General features: G+C 51.3%; 1 protein-coding gene across 4 annotated transcripts in view; it reads right to left on the reverse strand.

The window, feature by feature from the left end:
- Positions 1–35: 35 nt before the first annotated feature.
- CDC27 (cell division cycle 27) overlaps positions 36–23533 on the reverse strand; it is a 45028-nt gene continuing 21530 nt past the window's right edge. Inside the window, exons 9-19 of one of the 4 annotated variants that reach the window (XM_054176864.1) lie at positions 17623–17735; positions 16614–16713; positions 14849–15056; positions 13848–14017; positions 13031–13183; positions 10573–10781; positions 9326–9443; positions 7306–7434; positions 3301–3375; positions 2733–2913; positions 36–255 (exon numbers count right to left, since the gene is read on the reverse strand). In XM_054176864.1, coding sequence (XP_054032839.1) covers positions 173–255; positions 2733–2913; positions 3301–3375; positions 7306–7434; positions 9326–9443; positions 10573–10781; positions 13031–13183; positions 13848–14017; positions 14849–15056; positions 16614–16713; positions 17623–17735 — 1539 coding nt within the window. In that variant the 3' untranslated portion in view covers positions 36–172. Of the gene's footprint in view, positions 256–2732; positions 2914–3300; positions 3376–7305; positions 7435–9325; positions 9444–10572; positions 10782–13030; positions 13184–13847; positions 14021–14848; positions 15057–16613; positions 16714–17622; positions 17754–23533 lie in introns of all 4 variants that reach the window. The other 3 variants (XM_054176863.1, XM_054176862.1, XM_054176861.1) reach the window with 3 other exon arrangements.

Raw genomic sequence — 23533 nt, forward strand, 5'->3', positions numbered from 1 at the left:
TCAACGTCTGAGCAGTGCACTGGGGGGCAGGGGGGGGGGTGGGGGGGTGGTGGTGGCAGTGGAGGATAATGACAGTGCTGGCTCAGTGATGTGGAGCCCCAGGATGCAGAGGGAGGGGAGAACACAACAGTACCAGTCACACACTCAAGCTCAGAGGGTGGCTTTTGAGGTGTTAAAATTCGTCGCTTTCCACCGCGTGGAGCTGGGTGTCGTCCGCGTCTGTCATGCTGCTCTCCTGGGACTCGTCTGTGCCCACTTGGAAGGGAAACAAACACAAAGGAGTCAAACACCACAAAGGTTTCTACCCCCCCCCCCCCCCCCCCCCCCCCCAACGACCAACATCAGCTCCAGCAACTGGCTTGGGCTTCCTTTGTGAACACTCTGAAGTTTGTAAGTATCTAAGGGCTGGGGGTTCGAGAGGGAGGGGACAGGGACAGGCTCTGCTCAGTTGCACCCTGGGATAGGACAAGGGGCAGTGGGTATGAACTCCAGCACAGGAGGTTCCACCTCAACATGAGGAGGAACTTCTTCACTGTGAGGGTGACAGAGCACTGGAACAGGCTGCTCCTTCTCTGGAGACTTTCAAGACTCATCTGGATGTGTTCCTGTGTGACCTGTGCTGGATTCTGTGCTCCTGCTCTGGCAGGGGGGTTGGGCTCAGTTGGTAGCACATAAGACCCTTAATGGGAAGCTTGTGAGTTCAAGCCTGCAGTGGGCACTATTGTCCTCCCTACTCTAGTCATGGGGTCTGTGGTCACAGGTTGGACTCGATGATCTTTGAGGTCTCTTCCAACCTTGGTGATACTGAATACTGAATGACTCAATGACCTCTGGAGATCCCTTCCAACCTGTGAGCCTGTAAAGCCACCATGGATTTTTCCTCCTAACACTCTGAGCCTTGGTAGCATAATGAAGCCTAAATAAATTCATTCAGGAAGGAATCCACACAAAGCACATTCAACAAACCCTGCTGCAGCCATCTTCTGCTAAGCATCTGACATCTCCAACACCTACTGCAGTTAGGGATTGATGTGGAGGGTTCCAAATCTGCCAATGGAGCAATTTAACCATCCCACTCCTTCAAAACACACCAGCTGCCTGAAATGCTCCCACCAGCTACCCACTGCATTGTGACCACTTGATTTGCCTTCTCCCTGGAGGTAGTCAAGGCCAGGGTGGACAGGGCCTTGAGTAACTTGGTCCAGTGGAAGGTGCTCCCACATTCCAGTGGCCTTCCAGTACCTAAAGGGGGCTACAGGACAGCTGGGGAGGGACTGTTAGTAAGGGCTTGTAGTAATAGGACAAGGAGCAATGGCTTGAAACTAGAGCAGGGGAGATACAGATTGGATATTAGGAGGAAGTTCTTTACACTGAGGGAGGTGAGACACTGGAACAGGTTGCTCAGAGGAGCTGTGGATACCTCATCCCTGGAAGTGTTTAAGACCAGGCTGGATGAGGCTTGGGGCAACCTGGTCTAGTGGGAGGTGTCCCTGCCCATGGCAGAGGGGTTGGAACTGGATCATCTTTAAGGTCCCTTCCAACCCAAACCATTCTGTGATCCTGTGAAAGGGAATTGCTGACAGCCTGACACTGTGCTCTTTGGTTTACATTTACTGGACAGATTCAATTGTTGGTTCTTTCCCTTTTAGGTTGTGTTTGGGGGGGGGGGGGGGGGGGGGGGGGCAGGTTGGGGTTTTTGGGTTGGTTCTGGGGGGCCAGGTTGGAGTTTTTGGGTTTGAAGCGTGGGGTTAGGGCTTTTTCCTTTGGTACTGCTGAAGTGTTGCTCAGCACTTCCAGAGCTCTGTCTCCATCTTCTGGTCAGAGGCCTGCTCAGCCTCTAGGGTTCTTAGGAAAGAAAAATTCCTTGATGGTTCAGGCAGTGCAAGATCAATTTGCAGTATTAAAAGCACACTGGACACAGGACCAACAGGAAACAAAAGTCACCATGACCTACAGCAAGACAAGTGCCAAGTGGCAAGATTTGGAGTTGCAGAACACAGCCTGCAGCTGTTCCTAAGAATCCCAAACCTGTTGCATTTTCTGCTTTGGAGGAAGAGAATTGAGCTGTTTGTTAGCATTTATTTTCTAGCACTACTCCCAGCCTGCAGCAGAGGTCAGGATTTCTGACTATCCATGGCTCTGGCTGGCTCTGGCCAGCCTGACCTAGTGCGAGGTGTCCCTGCCCATAGCAGGGGGGTTGGAACTAGGTGATCCTTGTGGTCCCTTCCAACCCTGAGTGATTCTATGACTCATGAAGTTCATGGAAGAGGAGAAGCCTGTGCCATTCCTTTGTGGGAAGGCTGCAGAGACATCCAAGCTGAATCTGCTCTGCTCTCATTTCAAACCACTGCCCCTCGTTCTATCACTGCAGGTCTTTGCAAACAGTCCCTCTGCAGCTTTCTTGTAGCCCCCTTAAGGTACCAGAAGGCTGCTCTAAGGTCTTCCCTGAGCCTTCTCATCTCCAGGCTGAACACAACCCCAGCTCCCTCAGCCTGTCCTCACTGCAAAGCTGCTCCAGCCCTTGGCTCACTATCTCCATTCCACTCCATCTACAGATTCTTAGGGAATGTCCCAATCTTGCTCTCACTGGAGGAAGGATGAATGAAGAGCCTCTGGAAGAGTTCTGCTGGGCAGCAAGGCAGAGCAGCAGGCTTTGCTCATTAAACCTGGGATTCCTCCTGCCACCACCCAAGTGGGAAATCCTGGAGTGACAGAGGCTTGGAAATACAAACCTGATTCATAGGGATAACATTCACTGATTTGCTCTTCTTGAGTGATTGGTTCCTCATCATCGGGAAGGTAGCGTTTATCAATGGCCTCTTTGATCTGGTTATTGGCTCCTTTGGGATCTAAGTCCATTGCCCATGAGAAATTCATTAGGGCCAAATGTGTTTGACCCAGTTTTTTATAGACCTAAAAGAAAAGCATAAAAAGGCCTCCATTTAGATCAAGCTGCTACTTGAAGCTCTGGAGAGCAAACAGCCCAAGATTTACCACAGGGATCCCATGGGGAACAGCAAATGTGTAGGAAGGGGGAGGAAGAGATTCCAATCAAAACAGAACTAAATTAACAGCTGACAGCTTCAAAACCATCAGGAGGTGGATACTGAGAGATCAATTTAAGCTGTAAATCCATCAGTCTGCATGTTTGGGTTTGGCTCTATTTAAAGCCTCAGGAATTTTTAGGAGACTGCTCCAAAGGGAAGCAGTTTGGTGACAGGCAGAAAGCTCCTCATCAGGTAAGCACTTCTGCAATGAGGGAAGGCAGAGAGCTGGGGATCAGAGCTAGTTTTTACCTACCTTTCCTATTAAAAAGTAAACAAGAGACTCTTTGGGAACAATCTGTTTCAGTTCTTCAAGTTCTTGTAAAGCAGACTGCAAAGGAGGAAAAGCTTAGGTGAGTACAAGCCAGCAGCCTGCAACCAGGTACCCCAGCACCAACTGTGACTGGGCACCAAGAGTTCAAACTAGCAAAGCAGCTGCAATTCCTTTTACATTCATTTCTCATCTGAAGACTGCAGGATTTCAGGGTGGCAGAATTGTTTTGGTTGGCAAAGCCCTTAAAGACCATCAACTCCAACCATTCTCTGACTGGCAAAGCTGGTGCTAAACCATGGCCCTCAGCACCACACTTGTGCAGCTTTCAAACACCTCCAGGGATGGGGACTCAACCTCCTCCCTGGGCAGTGTTTGAGAATCCTTCCAGTGAAGAAGTTTCTTCCAGTGTCCAACCTAAACCTCCCCTGGTGCAACTTGAGGCCATTTCCTCTTGTCCTGCTACTTGTTTCTTAGGAGAAGAGACCAACCCCCACCTGGCTCCAGTCTCCTTTCAGGGAGTTGTAGAGGGCCAGAAGGTCTCCCCTCAGCCTCCTTTTCTCTAGGCTGAACACCCCCAGTTCCCTCAGCTGCTCCTCCCCAGCCCTGTTCTCCAGATCCCTCACCAGCTCTGCTGCCTATCTCTGGACCTGCTCCAGCCCCTCAATGTCCTCCTTGGAATGAGGGCCCCAAAACAAAACAGTGCTCAAGATGTGGCCTCAATAGTGCTGAGTACAGGGAGACAATCACTGCCCTGCTCCTGCTGGCCACACCGTGGCTGATCCAAGCCAGGATGCTGGTGGCCTTGGCCAGCTGGGCACACCCTGGCTCATATTCAGCTGGCTGGCAATCAACAGCCTCATTAGCAGCCCAATTATTACAGAAAGAGAGCAAGTTGGATAGAAATAAACCTACAGTGGCTTGAGTCTTCTACAAGACATCTCACAGCTCTGCTATCCAGTGTCCCTGTTGCCCCCAGCAAGCCACAATGGGGTAGAGGATAAGATGCTGGAGCCCCTATTACAAGAGGGATCTGCAGGTGCTGGAAGGTGTCCAGAGAAGGGCCACGAGGATGAGCAGAGGGCTGGAGCACCTCTCCTATGAGGACAGACTGAAAGAGTTGGGGCTGTTCAGTCTGGAGAAGAGAAGGCTCTGAGGTGACCTCATTGTGGCCTTCCAGGATCTGAAGGGGGCTCCAAGAAGGCTGGGGAGGGACTGCTCAGGATCTCAGGGAGTGATAGGACTGGGGGGGATGGAATGAAGCTGGAGGTGGGGAGATTCAGGCTGGAGGTGAGGAGGAAGTTCTTCCCCATGAGAGTGGTGAAGCCCTGGAATGGGTTGTCCAGGGAGGTGGTTGAGGCCCTATCCCTGGAGGTGTTTAAGCCCAGGCTGGATGAGGCTGTGGCCAGCCTGATCTAGTGTGGGGTGTCCCTGCCCATAGCAGGGGGGTTGGAACTGGATGATCCTTGTGGTCCCTTCCAACCCTGACTGATTCTATGCTGATGCTACATTTGCTGGGAGCACCTCCTCTGGTGCAGAGAGCTTCTGAAGAAGTCAGAACCTTGATGTATTTTGTGGGGGATGTAGCTCCCAGCCTGTGCTTTTGAAAGCTTCTGGCTTTAGATCTCTCTCTGTGGACTTTCCCAAAGGCTGACTTGTTTATATTAGGCAGCTGAAGTCCAAACTATTTAGTGAAGCTTCTTTTTGACTTTTAAAAGCTAAATGGTTGACACTGGGACAATTTATTCTGCTGTGGCAGTCAGCTGGCATCATTAAGAAATCCTACCCACAAATATTTAGTCTGCAGTGAGAAATAAACCTAACAAAAAGAGAGTTCCATTCAGCCCTCTAAAACTTGATTCATGGGAAGATAATTTCAACCTACTGCTTGCTACATAAATGGAAGTGGAACCCAACATTTATTTACCCAACCCTGGCCACATTTATCACACACTCCTTCACACTGCTGCTAAAAGCCTAAACACTTCACCAAGTTTTATGCAGTTTATGTGCAGAGCAGGGCTCCAGGCTTCAATTTCAGCAGCAAAAGCAGTCCAAAGGTTTTATTTCTTAAGCCCATGGTCAAGAGGTTCCTTCACTAGCACAGGGGCAGTAAGACAGTGGGCTACTCATTTTTTCCCCTCCTGCATTTATCCTCTGCTTTCAAATTGTGAACCCACTCTATACACAGGCACTTCATTAAGCCCTGGGTCTTCACAGAGTTGCTGTTTAATTGGTTCAGTCAGAACTTGCATTTTGCAAAGTTCAGAGTCAAGTTCTCCCTTTAAATGTGCACACACAAACACTTCTTCCCTCCCAAGAGTGGTCAGGCACCGGCACAGGCTGCCCAGGGGGGTGGTGGAGTCACCATCCCTGCATGATGTTCAAGAAACCTGTGGCCATGGCACTTGGGGACGTGGTTTGGTGGCCTTAGGTTGATGGTTGGACTCAATGACCTCAGAGGTCTTCCCAGCCAAAGGAATTGTATGACTCTGTGATCCTCCAACCCCAAACCAAACCAAACAGGCCAGAGGACAACAGTCACTGGAAAAAGACTGTGGGGAGAGTTCTGGAGCCCCTATCACAAGAGAGATCTGGAGGTGCTGGAAGGTGTCCAGAGCAGGGCCAGGAGGATGAGCAGAGGGCTGGAGCTGCTCTCCTGTGAGGACAGACTGAGGGAGTTGGGGCTGTTCGGTCTGGAGAAGAGAAGGCTCAGAGGTGACCTCATTGTGGCCTTCCAGGATCTGAAGGGGGCTCCAAGAAGGCTGGGGAGGGACTGCTCAGGATCTCAGGCAGTGATAGGACTGGGGGGAATGGAATGAAGCTGGAGGTGGGGAGATTGAGGCTTCACATGAGGAGGAAGTTCTTCCCCATGAGAGTGCTGAAGCCCTGGAATGGGTTGTCCAGGGAGGTGGTTGAGGCCCCAGCCCTGGAGGTGTTTAAGCCCAGGCTGGATGAGGCTCTGGCCAGCCTGATCTAGTGTGGGGTGTCCCTGCCCATGGCAGGGGGGTTGGATCTGTATGATCCTTGTGGCCCCTTCCAACCCTGACTGATACTACTACTACTATGAGATCTTCACTCATTCTAAACAGGGCATAGGTCAGCAGGGGATCAGACCAAGTGTGCTTAGCCTCTTATTCTTCACAGCCTTTGAAGGAGCTGGTTCTTGTGGCTGCTGGTATGGGGCAGTTTAATGAGCCCTTGTTTTGTATCAATTCCTACTTCCCCCTTCTTTCTTTTTGCAGGTTAAGGCTAAAATAATGCTAATTTTCAAGCACTACCTGCTGGCCCCAGAGTTGAGAACAACCACAAAGTCTAATATAGTTCCTTTGATCAAGCTGACACTTGTCTAACCAAAGAGTGTGGCTAGAAAGTCAAAGGAGGTTCTGCTCCCCCTTCACTCTGCCCTGGTGAGGCCACATCTGGAGTACTGTGCCCAGCTCTGGGCTCCCTGGTTCAAGAAGAGCAGAGACTTGATGGAAAGAGTAGAGAAAAAGGGCTAAAAGATGAGCAGGGGACTGAACAGCTCTCTTGGGAGGAAAGACTGAGAGAATTGGGGCTGTTCAGTCTGGAAAACACAAGACTGAGAGGGATCTCATCAGTGCTTATAAATCAAGGGCAGGTGACAGGAGGATGGGGCCAGGCTTTTTTCAGTGGTGCCCAGGGGCAGGACAAGGACTAACAGGCACATACTTGAACATAAGAAGTTCCATCTAAACATGAGGAGGAACTTCTTTAAGGGCAACAGAACAGGCTGCCCAGAAAGGTGGCGGAGTCTCCATCTCTGGAGACACTCAAAAGCTGCCTGGGTGTGCTCCTGCCTGCCCTGCACTAGGAGACCCTGCCTTGGCAGGGGAGTTGGGCTTGATCTCCAGAGGTCTCTTGCAAGCCCTACCATTCTGTGATTCTGGGGAGACAGAGCAGTGTCCCAGGCTCCTCCCCTAGCCCTGATGCTCCCCCATGCTCACCTCTTCATGCACCAAGCCTTACCTTGTACTTCTCATTTGCAAACAATACAGAAGCTCTATGGAATTTGCATAGTGGGTTCTTGGGGTCGATGTTGATGGCTTTGTTTAAAGTATCCAAAGCCTTCTCAGATTTTTTCAGTGCATGCTGGACCTGCCAGAGAAAGAGGAGAGCTTGGAAAGGGAGAATAACAACTCTCCTGCCATGGCAGGACAAATCCACTTGATCACACTCCCATACAATCTGTCATTTTTAAAAGATTGGTCCAATCCTAGCCCAAACCTTCCCAAGCTTCCTTACAGCAAGGCAGCTTCACCTCAGCCCCATCTCCACCTCAAAATGTTCTCCACAGCTGACAAATCACTGAACCTCTGGCCAGGAGCAAACTCAATGCCTTTCTCTGTCAGTAAGTGAGAGGCAGCCACTCTCCCTGCAGAATCTGACACAGCTTTGCTGCCACAGAAGGCAAATGAATGCCAGCAGGTAGGCACCCAGCACACTTCACAGCCTTAAGTCAGCACCATGGAGATCTGAGAAGTGATTTCCAGCTGTAAGCTCTGCATCTGCTGCCACTGATTTCCAAGGGCTGCAGTAGCTGCTGGATCAAGGAGCACTGTAAATTCAACTGCAGAGAGGGTGGCTGAAGCAGCTGCCTCCCACTTAAAACTTCACTTGCCTTAAGGTGGATTAAGCAGTAAATTGGCACAGCTACAAGTGACTGGGATGAGGGAATGTGGGGATACAGCCAGGACCAAAGCACTGTGCTCTGAATGGTGAGAAAGGTGCCTTAGAACTGGAAGTTCTGGTCCAAGTGCATGCAGAAGCAGTTAAAACCTAGCCACATTTTTATGCATGAAGTATAAAACATCCCCCTATAAACACTCTGCTCACACTAACATCTGCACACAGTCTGGCCTTGCAGATCACTCCTCTTTTGGCTGACTCACAAATGACCTGAGAGTGTAATTTCATTGCTGCCTAAAAGCAGGGGAGAGAGGGGAGAGAGGGGAGAGAGGGGAGAGAGGGGAGAGAGGGGAGAGAGGGGAGAGAGGGGAGAGAGGGGAGAGAGGGGAGAGAGGGGAGAGAGGGGAGAGAGGGGAGAGAGGGGAGAGAGGGGAGAGAGGGGAGAGAGGGGAGAGAGGGGAGAGAGGGGAGAGAGGGGAGAGAGGGGAGAGAGGGGAGAGAGGGGAGAGAGGGGAGAGAGGGGAGAGAGGGGAGAGAGGGGAGAGAGGGGAGAGAGGGGAGAGAGGGGAGAGAGGGGAGAGAGGGGAGAGAGGGGAGAGAGGGGAGAGAGGGGAGAGAGGGGAGAGAGGGGAGAGAGGGGAGAGAGGGGAGAGAGGGGAGAGAGGGGAGAGAGGGGAGAGAGGGGAGAGAGGGGAGAGAGGGGAGAGAGGGGAGAGAGGGGAGAGAGGGGAGAGAGGGGAGAGAGGGGAGAGAGGGAGAGAGGGGAGAGAGGGGAGAGAGGGGAGAGAGGGGAGAGAGGGGAGAGAGGGGAGAGAGGGGAGAGAGGGGAGAGAGGGGAGAGAGGGGAGAGAGGGGAGAGAGGGGAGAGAGGGGAGAGAGGGGAGAGAGGGGAGAGAGGGGAGAGAGGGGAGAGAGGGGAGAGAGGGGAGAGAGGGGAGAGAGGGGAGAGAGGGGAGAGAGGGGAGAGAGGGGAGAGAGGGGAGAGAGGGGAGAGAGGGGAGAGAGGGGAGAGAGGGGAGAGAGGGGAGAGAGGGGAGAGAGGGGAGAGAGGGGAGAGAGGGGAGAGAGGGGAGAGAGGGGAGAGAGGGGAGAGAGGGGAGAGAGGGGAGAGAGGGGAGAGAGGGGAGAGAGGGGAGAGAGGGGAGAGAGGGGAGAGAGGAAAAGGCTTCTCTTCCAACAGATGAATCCTGTGGCTCTTCACTGAGCTGCCACTTCGATCCTCCAGCAGACCCTCTGAACTCCTTGCTAAAACTCCTTCCTTGCTAAAACAGCCCAAAGGATTTTCTTTCTTGGCTGCACTGCAAACAGAAGAGCAGCAGACCAAAACCACAAGGACAGAGCAAAGGTGCAATCTACTTACTACTCCAATGTGACACAGTAAGACTGAGCTCTGAGGGTTGATATCAAGTGCTTTCTGGAAATGCATTTCTGCTAGGCTGAATTTTTCCTGCTTGTAATAAATCATTCCCAAGCCATACCTGCAAGCAGAAAAAACAGTCCTGGTAAGGAAGGCTGCATGCCAAATCAGACTGACCTTTGTCAGGGAGTGTGATCTGGCAGAAGGAGACTTGCCAACACCATCCAGGGTGGGAAACAATTTGCTGGAGGGGACAAAACCCAACCCCCTGTGTCTAAAATGATGTTGGGTTTTTTGCTCAGCTGGGCAGCTTGAAGAATTGGTGCCATGAGAGAGGAAGAGTGGCTCAAGAGCTGCAAACACATACCAAAGCTCCTCAAGATTTACAGCTCAGGTGATTTACACCAGATCTAAGCTTGCCTGCTGTATTTATTTGCCACAGAGGAAGCTTTAAGAAGCTTGAGTGTGGCTGTGGCCCCCATCATGAGAGACATGGACCTGCTGGAGTGGGGCCAAAAGAGGCCACAGAGATGATCAGAGGACTGGAGCACCTCTGCTCTGAAGCTAGGCTGAAAGAATTGAGGCTGTTCAGCCTGGAGAAGAGAAGGCTCCAGGGAGACCTTAGAGCTACATTTCAATACCTGAAGGGGACCTACAGGAAGGCTGGGGAGGGGCTGCTCAGAAGGGCTTGGAGAGACAGGGCAAGGGGAATGGTTTCAATCTGGAGCAGGGGAGATTTAGTGGTGGTGAAATGCTGGAACAGGTTGCCCAGGGATGTGGTTAAGGCCCCATCCCTGGAGACATTCAAGATCAGACTTGATGTGGTCCTGAGCAGTCAGATCTCATTGGAGGGGTCCCTGCTGCCTGCAGGGGGGTTGGACAAGATGACCTTTGAGGGGTCCCTTTCAACCCAATCCTATCTGTGACTGCATCCTAAGCTATAAGGGGACAGATCTCATCTCTTTAACTGCCACTGAAGCACAACCATGGATGCAGGAGTGCTGCAGAGCAGAGCAGCACAGCTGGGGTAATACAGCCAAGATGATCTGGAGAAACTCAAATCATAAAGCTCCATTCTTTTCTCCTCTTTGTGGCAGTAACTTTAAGCAGGTGAGGCCCACATCACCTGCAGAGCTTTGCTCTCCTCTTAGAAGAGTGGCAGGGGAATAAGAGCAGTGGTGGCATGCAGATGTTTCTCCCTAAGCAGTTCTGGATCACATGCAAAAGGAGAGGGCTGAAGCAAAACTTACCATGCATTGTAGTGTCTGGGGTTGACTCTGATGGCATTTCTAAAACAGGCTAATGCTTTGTCTAGCTCTTCTGTCAACACAAACTCATGCCCCAGCAGGGTGTAGGCATAAGCATAGTTGGGGTCAACCTGAATGGCTCTCTGGAAGAACTTGATGGCAATGTCATGCTCTCGCTGCAAGCTGAAACAGTTCCCTGCAGCACACCAGGCCTGGCAAACAAAACCAACATTCCACAGTTAGCAAACCTTCTGCCACTGCTCACCTCCAACTCAGGCACTGACCTCTTGACAGCATGATTTATAACTTCCTCCTCAGTGAAATAAAAACCCCAACAATATTAACCCTCCCCCAGGTTAGTTAAGTCTCACTCCCAAGAAGCAGCTAGGCCTAAACAGACCCCAGCTAGAGAAGCTGAAATAAAGACATGGAGAATTTAAGGACACCAAATGAGTCTGTGCCAATTAGATACTGTGATGACTAATGACTAAAGCCTTTGAAGCTGTTGAACAGGCCAGAAATAACACATCTTAGACACTGAAGACTAATGAAGGAGGAGACAGCACATTCCCCTTCTCTCTTCAGCTCCAACTGACAAATCTGCAACTCTGCAGAGCAACAATTTTAGCAGCAGCCTCCTTCTTCCCCTCCTGCTCAGCAAGCAGCACAGGGAATGTAAAACACCACAGCCCAGGATCCCTTCCTTCCCAACTCATTAGCATCACTGCCAAATGCAGTAGCTGTTCTCTGCTCCTTGCATTAGAAGCTGCATTCTCTCCTCTCCAGACTACCTAAAACTACCAACTGCCTCACTGGCTTTGGTTTTCCCCACTGCTAGACAAGCTAGCAAGAGAGCATGAGCAGGATTGTCTTCTCAAACAACAACTGGCTGTCCATGGCTCCATGTCCCAGTGGAGGCCAGTGACAAGCAGAGTCGCTCAGGGGTCAGTCCTGGGACCAGGCTTGTTCAGCATCTGTGTGGGTGCCATGGACAGGGGCATTGAGTGCACCCTCAGCAGGTTTGCTGATGGCACCAAGCTGTGTGGGGCAGCAGACAGGCTGGAGGGAAGGGATCCATCCAGAGGGAGCTGGGCAGGCTGCAGAGCTGGGCACAAGCCAAGCTCAGGAGGTGCAACAAGACCAAAGGCAGGGTCCTGCAGCTGGGTCGAGACAACCCCAGGCACAAATGCAGGCTGGGCAGGGACTGGCTGGAAAGCAGCCCTGAGGAGAGAGCCTTGGGGGTGCTGGGGGAGGAGAAGCTCAGCAGGAGCTCTCAGTGTGCACTTGCAGCCCAGAGAGCCAAGCAGAGCCTGGGCTGCAGCAAGAGAAGTGTGGCCAGCAGGGCAGGGAGGGGATTCTCCCCCTCTGCTCAGTACTCTACCTGGAGTACTGCCTCTGGTTCTGGAGCCCCTATGACAAGAGATATGAACATGCTGGAAGGTGTCCAGAGCAGGGCCAGGAGGATGAGCAGAGGGCTGGAGCACCTCTCCTGTGAGGACAGACTGAAGGAGTTGGGGCTGTGCAGTCTGGAGAAGAGAAGGCTCTGAGGTGACCTCATTGTGGCCTTCCAGGATCTGAAGGGGGCTCCCAGAAGGCTGGGGAGGGACTGCTCAGGATCTCAGGGAGTGATAGGACTAGGGGGAATGGAATAAAGCTGGAGGTGGGGAGATTCAGGCTGGAGGTGAGGAGGAAGTTCTTCCCCATGAGAGTGGTGAAGCCCTGGAATGGGTTGTCCAGGGAGGTGGTTGAGGCCCCAGCCCTGGAGGTGTTTAAGCCCAGGCTGGATGAGGCTCTGGCCAGGCTGATCTAGTGTGGGGTGTCCCTGCCCATGGCAGGGGGGTTGGAACTGGATGATCCTTGTGGTCCCTTCCAACCCTGACTGATTCTATGATACTATGAACTTCCCAACATAACCTGCAGTTTCCTCAGCTCTTCAGATCACAGCTATGAACACCCAGCTATCATCTGTGGCATGCTGCATGCCATGGCTTGATACCACCACACACTCTGCAGCTGAATGGACTTTGGCAAACAAATGTGCAACAATGAGTCTCGAATGGAATTCTAGAGCAAACCTCTCTTAAGTGCCAGCAAACTAACTGCAGCAATTAAGAGGTGGTTCAGGAAAAGGAGATTCCTTATCTTTCACACTGGCAGCAGCAGGAGGGAGTGACTAAGCCCCCAACTTCCTGGCTGAATGGTGCCAATGCAAATTTAAATAGCCATTAAGAGAGAAAAGGTTTCCACCTGTTCCATGTGAGCTGATGTTCTAATTCCAAGAAGCCATTTCAGGCCTCATCAGTTCAACAACATCCTGCCCACCTCCCTCTCTGTTTTGCCATGCAGTTCTCACAAGAGGATACACTTCAAGCAGATGTGAGAGCTCAGAGCTCTGTTCTCAACCACTGACTTTACCACACACAGTTACCCTCTTCCCATGCAAGGCCACAGCTTTTCATACCTCAGGTGAGTTTTTATCCATGTCTGTCAAATCCTTTGAAAGAACTGAAAGGGCAACATCTTTCTGCAGGTGCCACAGCGTAGTGGAGTAGATCTCCATGCCCTCCACTCTGTAGTTTTCAATCCTCCTTACTTCTGAAAATATCCTCTCAGCCTAAGAACAGAAATTAAACCTCAAACACAACTCCACCCTCCAAAGCAGAGCACACAGGTGGAGGTTAGAAGCCTCCTCGTGTCCAGACTGAGCATTTCCTTTGCTTTGTGAGGGTGTTAAGTAGAGATATGTGTCCTGTAAGGGAAGGAAGGGATCATGTCCCAGTGCCAGCAGAAACACTGCCAGCCCTCCCACTGCTGACTGATGAGGTCATGGATACCCCCTCCCTAGAAGTGTTCAAGGCCAGGTTGGATGAGGCCTTGAGGAACCTGACCTAGCAAGAGGTGTCCCTGCCCATGGCAGTGGGGTTGGAACTGGATGATCTTGAAGGCCCCCTCCAAGCCAAACCATTCTGTGATGTAATTTACAACCCTGCAGCACAATTACATCAGCACAGCTGTGGGTGAAGGTGAGGAGAGGCAAGGAGAAGATCCCCAGGGTTGGAAGAAAAGGGAAGTAACACTCAAGGAACTCTAAAGTAACTCAACCTCTCCAGGAAAGCTCCATGACTGATGTGTACTCAAGATCTAAACCCACTCCAGGTATGACTTGATGTGTTTGTACAACTACCTCAGCTGCAAATCTCTCACAACCTTTGCAGGCAGGGTGCAGGTTTTGTGCAGAACCAAAGAGAGACCAAACCCCCAACCCAGACAGTTCCTACCTGCATGTACTCTGCCAGCTCAAAGTAGGCTCTCCCAATTTGGCACAGCACCCAGCCAGTGTTGTAGTGGTGGGATGGCAAATGGCTTAAGATGTTGATAGCTTCCTTGCAGTTGTATGAACACAAGGCTAAATAACCTTTGCCCATGTCACGGAGGAGGCTCATCAAACCTTCTGGGAGAAAAAAGCAGTAAGTACCAGGGGACAAACCCAACCCAAACACAAACAACCCCCCACTTGAGATTTCTTTACATGGCACTGATCATCCCAGCAGCTCTTCACTGTGGCAGGCTCTGCTCCTGAAAGATCTTTCAGGAGTTCCCAAACACAAGCTTAACGTAGCCATAATATTGCAGACATCAACCTTTGCAAGGCTAGCCAGAGAGGGAAGGCTTCCTTCTGTGGTTCTTAAGCCAGCAACAGAACACTCAGGAACACTCCTGAAGCTCAGGGCAAGGGGAGTTTTGCATTTCCAGCAGCAGCTATTCAAAGGTTTTGTTAGGTCTGAATGCAGTTTCCATGTCTAGTATCCATGGATACACCTTCTTGCTGCCTAGAAACATTATGGAGCCAGGAGAGGCATTCAGCAGTTTGTCTAGGCTTCTCTGACAGCCTGAACAAAGGCTTGTTTGGAAACAACTGGGAAACAGGAAGGCTGAACAGACTACAGAAACCCAGCTTGCAGGGAAGAGAACTGGGTTACTCAGAGCTCTCTTGACTCAGTTTCTAAGGGTCTGGCCTGAAAAGAGTTTCAGCATTAATAAGGATCAGAGGCTGGAAGAGTTATCTGCTTATGGCTAACCACTTTTTACTCCCTCTTCACATCTTCTTTGCAAGGTACTGAATTCAATGCCTCTATAATTACCCCAAGGTGACAGCTGCAGGCTAACTGAAGCAAGGCAGAAAAAAAAACACTGGAGCAAAACTCCTTTCTTATTCAACCTTCAAACACAGCCTCATGAAGTTTAAACTCATCTGCAGTCCACCAGTGTTCAAACAGACCTGCTGCTGCTTTCTGGAGTGTGAAAGCTTGGATCTGTGGTGTGACAGTGGAAATTTTCCCTTCTGAAATGATGGAAGAGTCCAGTTTGGTGATTTCCAAGCTGTCATTTAAGTTTGGCTGAGTTATTCCTCCCTTATTTGTTTTGCTTTTTGTTTTCCTGTTTGGAATCTTCGGTGGAAACTTCATCTTTAATTTTTTGCTATTTTCCTGCAAGTAAGAAGATGGAGAGTTACAGAGGATGCACAGATAGAAGAGGAATAGAATAGAATAGACCAGACCAGACCAGGTTGGAAGAGACCTTCAAGATCATCATGTCCAACCTATCATTCAACACCACCCAATCAACTAACCCATGGCACCAAGCACCCCATCAAGTCTCCTCCTGAACACCTCCAATGATGGTGACTCCACCACCTCCCCAGGCAGCACATTCCAATGGGCAATCACTCTCTCTGTGTAAAACTTCCTCCTAACCTCCAGCCTAAACCTCCCCTGGCACAGCCTGAGACTGTGTCCTCTTGTTCTGGTGTTGCTTGCCTGGGAGAAGAGACCAACCTCTGCCTGTCTACAACCTCCCTTCAGGGAGTTGCAGAGAGCAATAAGGTCTCCCCTGAGTCTCCTCTTCTCCAGGCTAAGCAACCCCAGCTCCCTCAGCCTCTCCTCACAGGGCTGTGTTCCAAGCCCCTCACCAACTCTGTTGCTCTTCTCTGGACACCTTCCAGCAAGTCAACCTCCTTTCTAAACTGAGGAGCCCAGAACTGGACACAGGACTCCAGGTGTGGCCTAACCAATGCAGTGTACAGGGGGAGAATGACCTCCCTGTTCCTGCTGGCCACACTCTTCCTGCTGCAGGCCAGGATGCCATTGGCCCTCCTGGCTGCCTGGGCACACTACAGGCTCATGTTCAGCCTACCATCAACCAGCACCCCCAGGTCCCTCTCTGCCTGGCTGCTCTCCAGCCACTCTGCCCCCAGCCTTTAGCACTGGGGTTGCTGTGGCCAATGTGCAGAACCTGGCACTTGGATGTGTTCAATCTCCTGCCCATCTGCCCAGCCTGTCCAGGTCCCTCTGCAGAGCCTCTCTACCCTCCAGCAGCTCAACTCCTGCCCCCAGCTTGGTGTCGTCTGCAAATTTACTGCTGATGGACTCAATGCCCTCATCCAGATCACCAATGAAGATGTTAAAGAGCACAGGGCCCAGCACTGCTCCCTGGGGGACTCCACTACTGACTGGCCATCAGCTGGCTGTGGCACCACTCACCACCACTCTCTGGGCTCAGCCTCCAGCCAGTTCCTAACCCAATGCAGTGTGCTCCCATCCAAGCCAGGGGCTGACAGCTTGGCCAGGAGTTTGCTGTGGGGGACAGTGTCAAAGGCCTTGCTGAAGTCCAGGTAGTCTACATCCACAGGCCTCCCCACAGCCACCAGGCAGTCACCTGATCACAGAAGGAGATCAGGTTGGTCAGGCAGGATCTGCCCTTCCTAAATCCATGCTGGCTGGAGTCAGAAGCCTTTTGCATTCTGGTAACCAAGCATGGAAGCAAACTGTTCAGGACTGCATTTATGCCTCTCTGCAGCCTCAACAGCAGCCCCCAGCTGTCAGATTTTCCACCTTAAGCACACAGACCCTCAGCAGCTTCACTGAATAGGTTTAGCAGCTCGTTTTTGGAGCAGAAAACGACCCCATCTCTAACTCCAGCCCCCATTCTGGTGTTGCCCAAGTGGGGATGGCCCCCAGGGTTGCAAGAGCCAGGAAGTTTGTTACCTTTGTTGTAGAGCTATCACTAGTAAACAGACGGGAGCTTCTTCGAGGCAGTGCGTTTGGTGGAGCAGCAATTGTTGGGCTCAATACCTGAGGAGTTGTACTGAAAACAAACCAACAAGGCACATTAAAACCCAAACTCTTCACTCCATGCTCAACAAAAACAAGCTTTCACCTTTGTTTTAAGCAAAACTCTGAGTACCACAGCACAGAGCCTCCCATTTCAAGGGATGGAGAAAGAAACCTGCCTGCTGCACGTTAAGAACCTGAGCAGGATTCCCTCCCAGACACTTTTTTACTTACTGATGAAATGGGAAGGACATAGAATTGTTGGAGTGAGCCCAGAGGAGGGACAGAAAGATGATCCAAGGGCTGGAACACCTCTGCTATGAGGAGAGCTGGGGTTGTTCAGCCTAGAGAAGACTCCAGGGGGACCTTAGAGCTGCCTTCCAACACCTGAAGGGATCCTGCAGGAAGGCTGCAGAGGACTTTTCCTGAGGATGTCTGGAGACAGGACAAGGGGGGATGGTTTGAAGCTGAGGGAGAGTAGGTTCAGATTGGATCTTAGGAAGATGTTCTTCAGTATGAGGGTGGGGAGACTCTGGAATAGGCTGCCCAGGGAGGTTGTGGATGCCTCCTTCCTGGGGGTGTTCAAGGGCAGGTTGGATGAGGCCTTGAGCAGCTGAGTCTAGCTGAGAGGTGTCCCTGCTCTGGCAGGGAGGTTGGACTTGATCTTTGAAGGTCCCTTCCAACCCCTAACATCCTGTGATCTCTGAGGTCACTTCCAACCTGGGCCATTCTCTGATTTTAACCACCTAACCCAACCACCACACATCAGCTTCCCACTCACCCACTGAACTTCTTACACCTAACAAAAACCCCAACCTTCTCTTCCTCATCCAAAGAGGAATCCTGCAGGAACACCCAACACCAGCTGGGCAAATAAAGCACTTCAAGAAAGGAGATGCAAAAGGTTAACACCAAGGTGATTTGGGTTTGGCCCTCCCCCTACCTTGTCTGTGGTCCAGAGCTCTGTGTTTGTGCAAAAATTGGAGTGACCTCCCGGCTGTTCCCGCTCTGGGAGAAGACAGACTTGGTTCCAGCTTGGCTGATCCTGCTGACAGCCTGCATAAGACAAAGTTTCTACAGGTTTGTTATTATGTCACTAAGAAACCCCACTCTCTGCTACCTCCAACCATCCAAAGCATTTCTCTTCCTCCCTATGACAGTGCCAGTAAGCCCAACTCTGCCAGCTTCGGGCAGCTCTCCGCCGAGTGGCAAGGAACAAACATCAGGAGATGTTTGTGCAAGGTGGCAAAAAGTTCCTTCTCCACAGCAAGTTGTACATGCACACACACACACACAACACCACAGAAAGAAAAGGTTCCAAGGAGGCCTTCTGGTGGCATTTCAGGACTTAGCAGAACAGAACAGAATTAACCAGGTTGGAAAAGACCTCTGAGATCAAGGCCAACCTATTGCCCAGCATCATCTGATCAACTAAACCCTGGCACCAAGGGCCTCATCCAGGCTCTTCTTAAACACCCCCCAGTGATGGAGACTCCACCTCCCTGGGCAGCACATTCCAGTGGCCAATCTCTCCTTCTGTGAAGAATTTCTTCCTAACATCCAACCCAAACCTCCCCTGGCACAGCTTGAGACTGTGTCCTCTTGTTCTGGTGCTGCTTGCCTGGCAGAAGAGCCCAACCCCCACCTGGCTACAACCTCCCTTCAGGGAGTTGCAGAGAGCAAGAAGGTCTCCCCTGAGCCTCCTCTTCTGCAGGCTAAGCAACCCCAGCTCCCTCAGCCTCTCCTCCCAGGGCTGTGCTCCAGACCCCTCCCCAGCTTTGTTGCCCTTCTCTGGACACCTTCCAGCAGCTCAACCTCTTTCCTAAGCTGAGGAGCCCAGAGCTGGACACAGGACTCAAGGTATGGCCTAACCGGTGCAGTGTACAGGGGGAGAATGACCTCCCTGCTCCTGCTGGCCACACTCTTCCTGATGCAGGCCAGGATGCCATTGGCCTTCTTGTCCCCCTGGGCACACTGCTGGCTCATGTTCAGCCTATTATCAACCAGTACCCCAAGGTCCCTTTCTGCCTGGCTGCTCTCCAGCCACTCTGTCCCCAGCCTGCAGCACTGCCTGGGGTAAACTTTAGAGCAGGATGTGTTGCCACAGGATAAGGAGTGATGGTTTGAATTAGAAGAGGAAGGCTCAGAGTGGAGAGAAATAAGATGTTCTTCACTGAGGGTGGTGAGACCCTGGCCCAGGCTGCCCAGAAAGGTAGTGGATGCCCCATTCTTGTAACCACTCCAGGTCATTTGGGGTTCTGAGCAATATGCTCCAGTTGCAATGTCCCTGCTGAGTGCAGGGGGCTGGACTGGATCACCTTTGAAGATGCCCTCCAGCCCAAACCACTCTGTGGTTCTGTAGTCCTGTGAGGAGGTTTATTTGAACTATCACATTTCCAGCCCAGCCAGAAGTTATTCCCTGTAACACCTCCCTGAGGTGCTCACTGCACACCTGAGCCTGCTGCTCCCCTCTTTAGCACATCATGATTTAATTAGTGAAATGCTGATTAATCACTGCAGGAGCCTTTGGAGCAGACAGAAATCAACTGTTTCATCAGAAAGGGGCCTGTGTTATGCAGCACAGAGTCAGTGCCCAACACCTACAGCCAGGTTAACCCAGAGCAGCAAGCTGCTGCATGCTGGCTGGGCAATGCTGTGTGCACACACTCACACTGTTGGTCCCTTTGATTTGCCACAGGCTGCAGACATGCAGGATGACTTAGCACCAAAAACATTCTTACATCTTTCACACACCTCCAGAGAGCTAAAATCTGAGCTTTGTTGCCTACCCTGGCACAGCTGAGATGTGGGAACCTAAGAGCTGTGGTGACTTGACTGTGAATCTGAGAGTCAAGGAACAAGGTCAGATGGAAATTCATTGACTGCTGTGCAGGCTTCCTGCAAAGGATTCAGAACAGGTCCTCCCCTCCCTGCACCCTGTTTCTGTGCACTCTAGGGACACTAACATTCAACTCAGTGATGGCTCTTTCGAAGAGATCATGGAATCACAGAATGGTAGGAGTTGGAAGGGACCTCTAGAGATCAAGACCAAGCCTGCTGCCAGAGCAGGATCACCCAGGGCAGGTCACACAGAACACATCCAGAGAAGGAGACTCCACAGCCTCTCTGAGCAGCCTGCTCCAGGGCTCCAGCACTCTCACACCAAAGAATTTTCTCCTCATGTTGAGGTGGAACCTCCTGGGTTCCAGCTTGTCCCTCATCCTATTGCTGGGCACCACCACAAAGAGCCTGGCACCTTCACTCTGACACTCACCCCTCAGGTCTTTACAGACACTGATCAGGTCCTCCTCTCAGCCTTCTCCAGACTGAGCAGCCCCATGTCTCTCAGCCTTTCCTCACAGGAGAGATGCTCTTGAAGACCCCAGAAATCAAGTGGATGATTAACAGAAGCACAAGCAAATCCATTTATGCATTATCTGACTTCTAAAGTTCTGTCCTGTCCTTCCCTTCTCAGCTTCTTTGGTATCAGAGGACAGCTTAGGTGGCCAGCACGAGTGCCTACCAGCTCAGAAGCCTTTGGACTCATCCTAATCTTTCATTCACTTATGTAAGTGTCTCCTAGGAAACTGCCTCCCTTAACTCAGGCAACATTCTAGCCACAGCTCCACTAAACCTCTTCTTTTGGTAACTTGAAGAGCAGAAGTGGAACTGGCCAAGTAATGATTTGCATGGGACAAAGCAGCCAGCAGAATGCTAAGCTGTTAATTAAAATGCATTAAATGTGGCTAGGGAGAAGCCCAGGCAGGGATCAGTGAAGTTTACACCTTGGTGCTGATGTCACACCTAGCACAGCAATAAACAAGCAGCAAATATGACTCCCCAAAGCTTTTCACCTCTCCTGCAGAACACAGGTGAGAATGAAGGCAGATGAGAACTGCCCCCAAGAGTTGGTCTCCACTACTTCAATCTTTCAGGCTCCTATTTACCTCCCTACATATGCACAGCCCACCCCAGGCCAGAGTTTGCTGCTGTACCAAGGAAAAGTGGCTGGTCCAGAGGAACTTGTAGGATAGACTCACAGAATGGTTTGAAAGGGACCTTTAAAGGTCTTCCAGTCAAACACCCCTGCAGTCAGCAGGGACATCTGCAACCAGAGCAGCTTGCTCACAGCCTCAGACAACCTGACCTGCAATGGCTCCAGGGATGGGGCATCTCCCACCTCTCTGGGCAACCTGGGCCAGAGTCTCACCACCCCCAAACATTTCTCCCTTCTCTCCACTCAATCTCCCTAAGTTTCAAACCATCACCCTGTGTCCTGTCACAACAGGCCCTGCTCAAAAATTTGCCCCCAGCTTTCTGATCAGCCCCCTAAGTACTCAAAGGCCACCACCTGGAGCCTTCTCTTCTCCAGGCTGAACAGCCCCAACTCTCTCAGCCCAGCCTCACAGCAGCAGGGCTCCATCCCTCCCATCACTGCTGTGACTCTAGGGGAACTGGATCAGCCACCCAAGGAAGACATTTAGCACAATCCAGCCCAAAAGCAGCAAGCACAAAGAGTTCTATACAAAGTGTGGCAGTAAGGAGAAGCCTAGAGCCAGGACACCACAGCTGCTTGTGCAATCAGATCCCAGAGGTCCCAAACAGAGGCTTCAGAAGAGCATCCAAAGGATAAAGAAAAGGCAGCTGCTCACTGGCTTTTATTAACCATTGGGGTAATGAGAGAAGACCAAAGTTTCCAACAGCTCCCAGATTTCACCTGCAGAATGACACAGCAAGGCTGAGCACCACCTGACCACAAAGATGATCCAAGGTTTGGAACACCTCTGCTGTGAGGACAGGCTGGGGGGAGCTGGGGTTGTTCAGCCTGGAGAACACTCTGGGGAGGGACCTTAGAGCTGCCTCCCTATACCTGAAGGGATCCTGCAGGAAGGCTGCAGAGAGACTTTTCCTGAGGGTGTCTAGAGACAGGACAAGGGGGAATGGTTTGGAGCTGAGAAAGAGCAGAGTCAGACTGGATCTAAGGAAGTTCTTCAGTAGGAGGGTGGTGAGACTCTGGAATAGGCTGCCCAGGGAGGTTGTGGCTGCCTCCTCCCTGGCAGTGTTCAAGGCCAGGTTGGATGAGGCCTTGAGCAACCTGGTCTAGTTGAGAGGCAGAGCAGATGGAGTAGATGGGAGGCTGGAGGAGATGATCTCTGAGATGCCTTCCAGCCTAAGCCACCCTATGAAGTTCTACCTTGAGGAATCCAACACCATTACTTGTACTGATTTATTGCTGGGGGTTTCCCCCCCACACTCTAAAGAGCTGGCCACTTCTATTCTAACACATTAGCTTCCCTCATCAGCTTTTAGAGCCACTAAAAACACAGGGGGAAAGCCTCTCTTTTGTTTTGTTTTCAGAAAGGAACCAATAGTTCTTCAACGGTCACCAGCATTCCACCTCTCATTTGTCACTATGACAACTCTGGCAGTTTCTTCCTGAGCCACACAGACAGTGTTTTTCATTTCCTTTCCACAAGGCTAGGCTGAATGAAGCAGCAGCAGCCCACCAGGCAGCCCTCCACACACCACCAGCAGTGCTTCCATTCCTCTGAGCTGCACATTGGAATTCACCAACTTCCAGCAATAATGCAGCAGCAGCTTCAGCTCTCCTGAGGTGCCAGGAGTCTTTGCAAACAGCCCTGGAAAAAAACCCATTCATCTAAAGCAACTTAAAGTGAGAGCTCTGAACTCTGGGCTGTCTCCAGGCCTCACTCTGCACACAAAGCTATCCAGCTTCTGTTGTTTGCAGCGTTCTCAGTGTTTGTACAGCCCTCTGATGGGAGGTGGACAGAAGCTGTTGGAGGGAGTCCACAGGAGGGACACAAGGATGATGCAAGGGCTGGAGCACCTCTGCTATGAGGATAGGCTGAGGGAGCTGGGGGTGTTCAGCCTAGGGAAGAGAAGACTCCAGGGGAATCTTAGAGCTGCCTTCAAGTACCTGAGAGGATCCTGCAGGAAGGCTGCAGAGACTTTTCCTGAGGGTGTCTAGAGACAGGACAAGGGGGGAATGGTTTGAAGCTGAGAGAGAGCAGGGTTAGTCTGGAGCTGAAGAGGAAGTTCTTCAGTACAAGGATGGTGAGACTCTGGCATAGGCTGCCCAGAGAGGCTGTGGCTGCCTCCTCTCTAGGGGTGTTCAAGCCAAGCTGGATGAGGCCTTGAGTAACCTGGTCTAATTGAGAAGCATCCCTGCCCCATGGCAGGGGCATTGGAGTAGATGATCTTTGAAGTCCCTTCCCACCTAAACCACCCTATGAAGATTCAGCAGCTCCTTGAGGCTGCCTCTAGCACCAGCAGTTGGGCAGCTTGCAGGTGCCTGTGCACCCTGCCTGGGGAGAAAGGGGCTTGTGTCACTTAGAGAGAAAAGACTGCTGCTCATTAGGAAAGCTGAGGAAGCAAAAATCTGTTTTGCTAGCCAAAGGAATTGACACAAGAAGCTGAAAATATTTACAGACATCTTTGCTTGCAATCTGGTGTAGGTTTTTTTCCTCTCCCCTCACTGCTTCCTTTGCTTAGCTGAAAATAGGATTTTAGAAGTAAAATAAACCTTCCCCCTCTCCCCCCCCCCCAAAAAAAAAAACACAACAACTCTTGAGGCTTTAGAAACAGCTGTTGCACTCTAACAGATTATTCTACAATTAGTTTGGGTTTTAACTAATGCTTCAGGCAAGTCTGAAAAAAAAGGTGGCAGGAGAAAATTCTCCCTTTCTGGTGAGACCCCCTCCTGCACTACTGTGTCCAGCTCTGGAGCCCACAACACAAGGAGGACATGGACCTGCTGGAGGAGGCCACAAAGATGATCAGAGGGCTGGAGAATCTCCCCTATGAAGACAGGCTGAGAGAGTTGGGGTTGTTTA

The sequence above is a fragment of the Dryobates pubescens genome, chromosome 36, assembly GCF_014839835.1.
Source record: "Dryobates pubescens isolate bDryPub1 chromosome 36, bDryPub1.pri, whole genome shotgun sequence".
NCBI lineage: Eukaryota > Metazoa > Chordata > Aves > Piciformes > Picidae > Dryobates > Dryobates pubescens.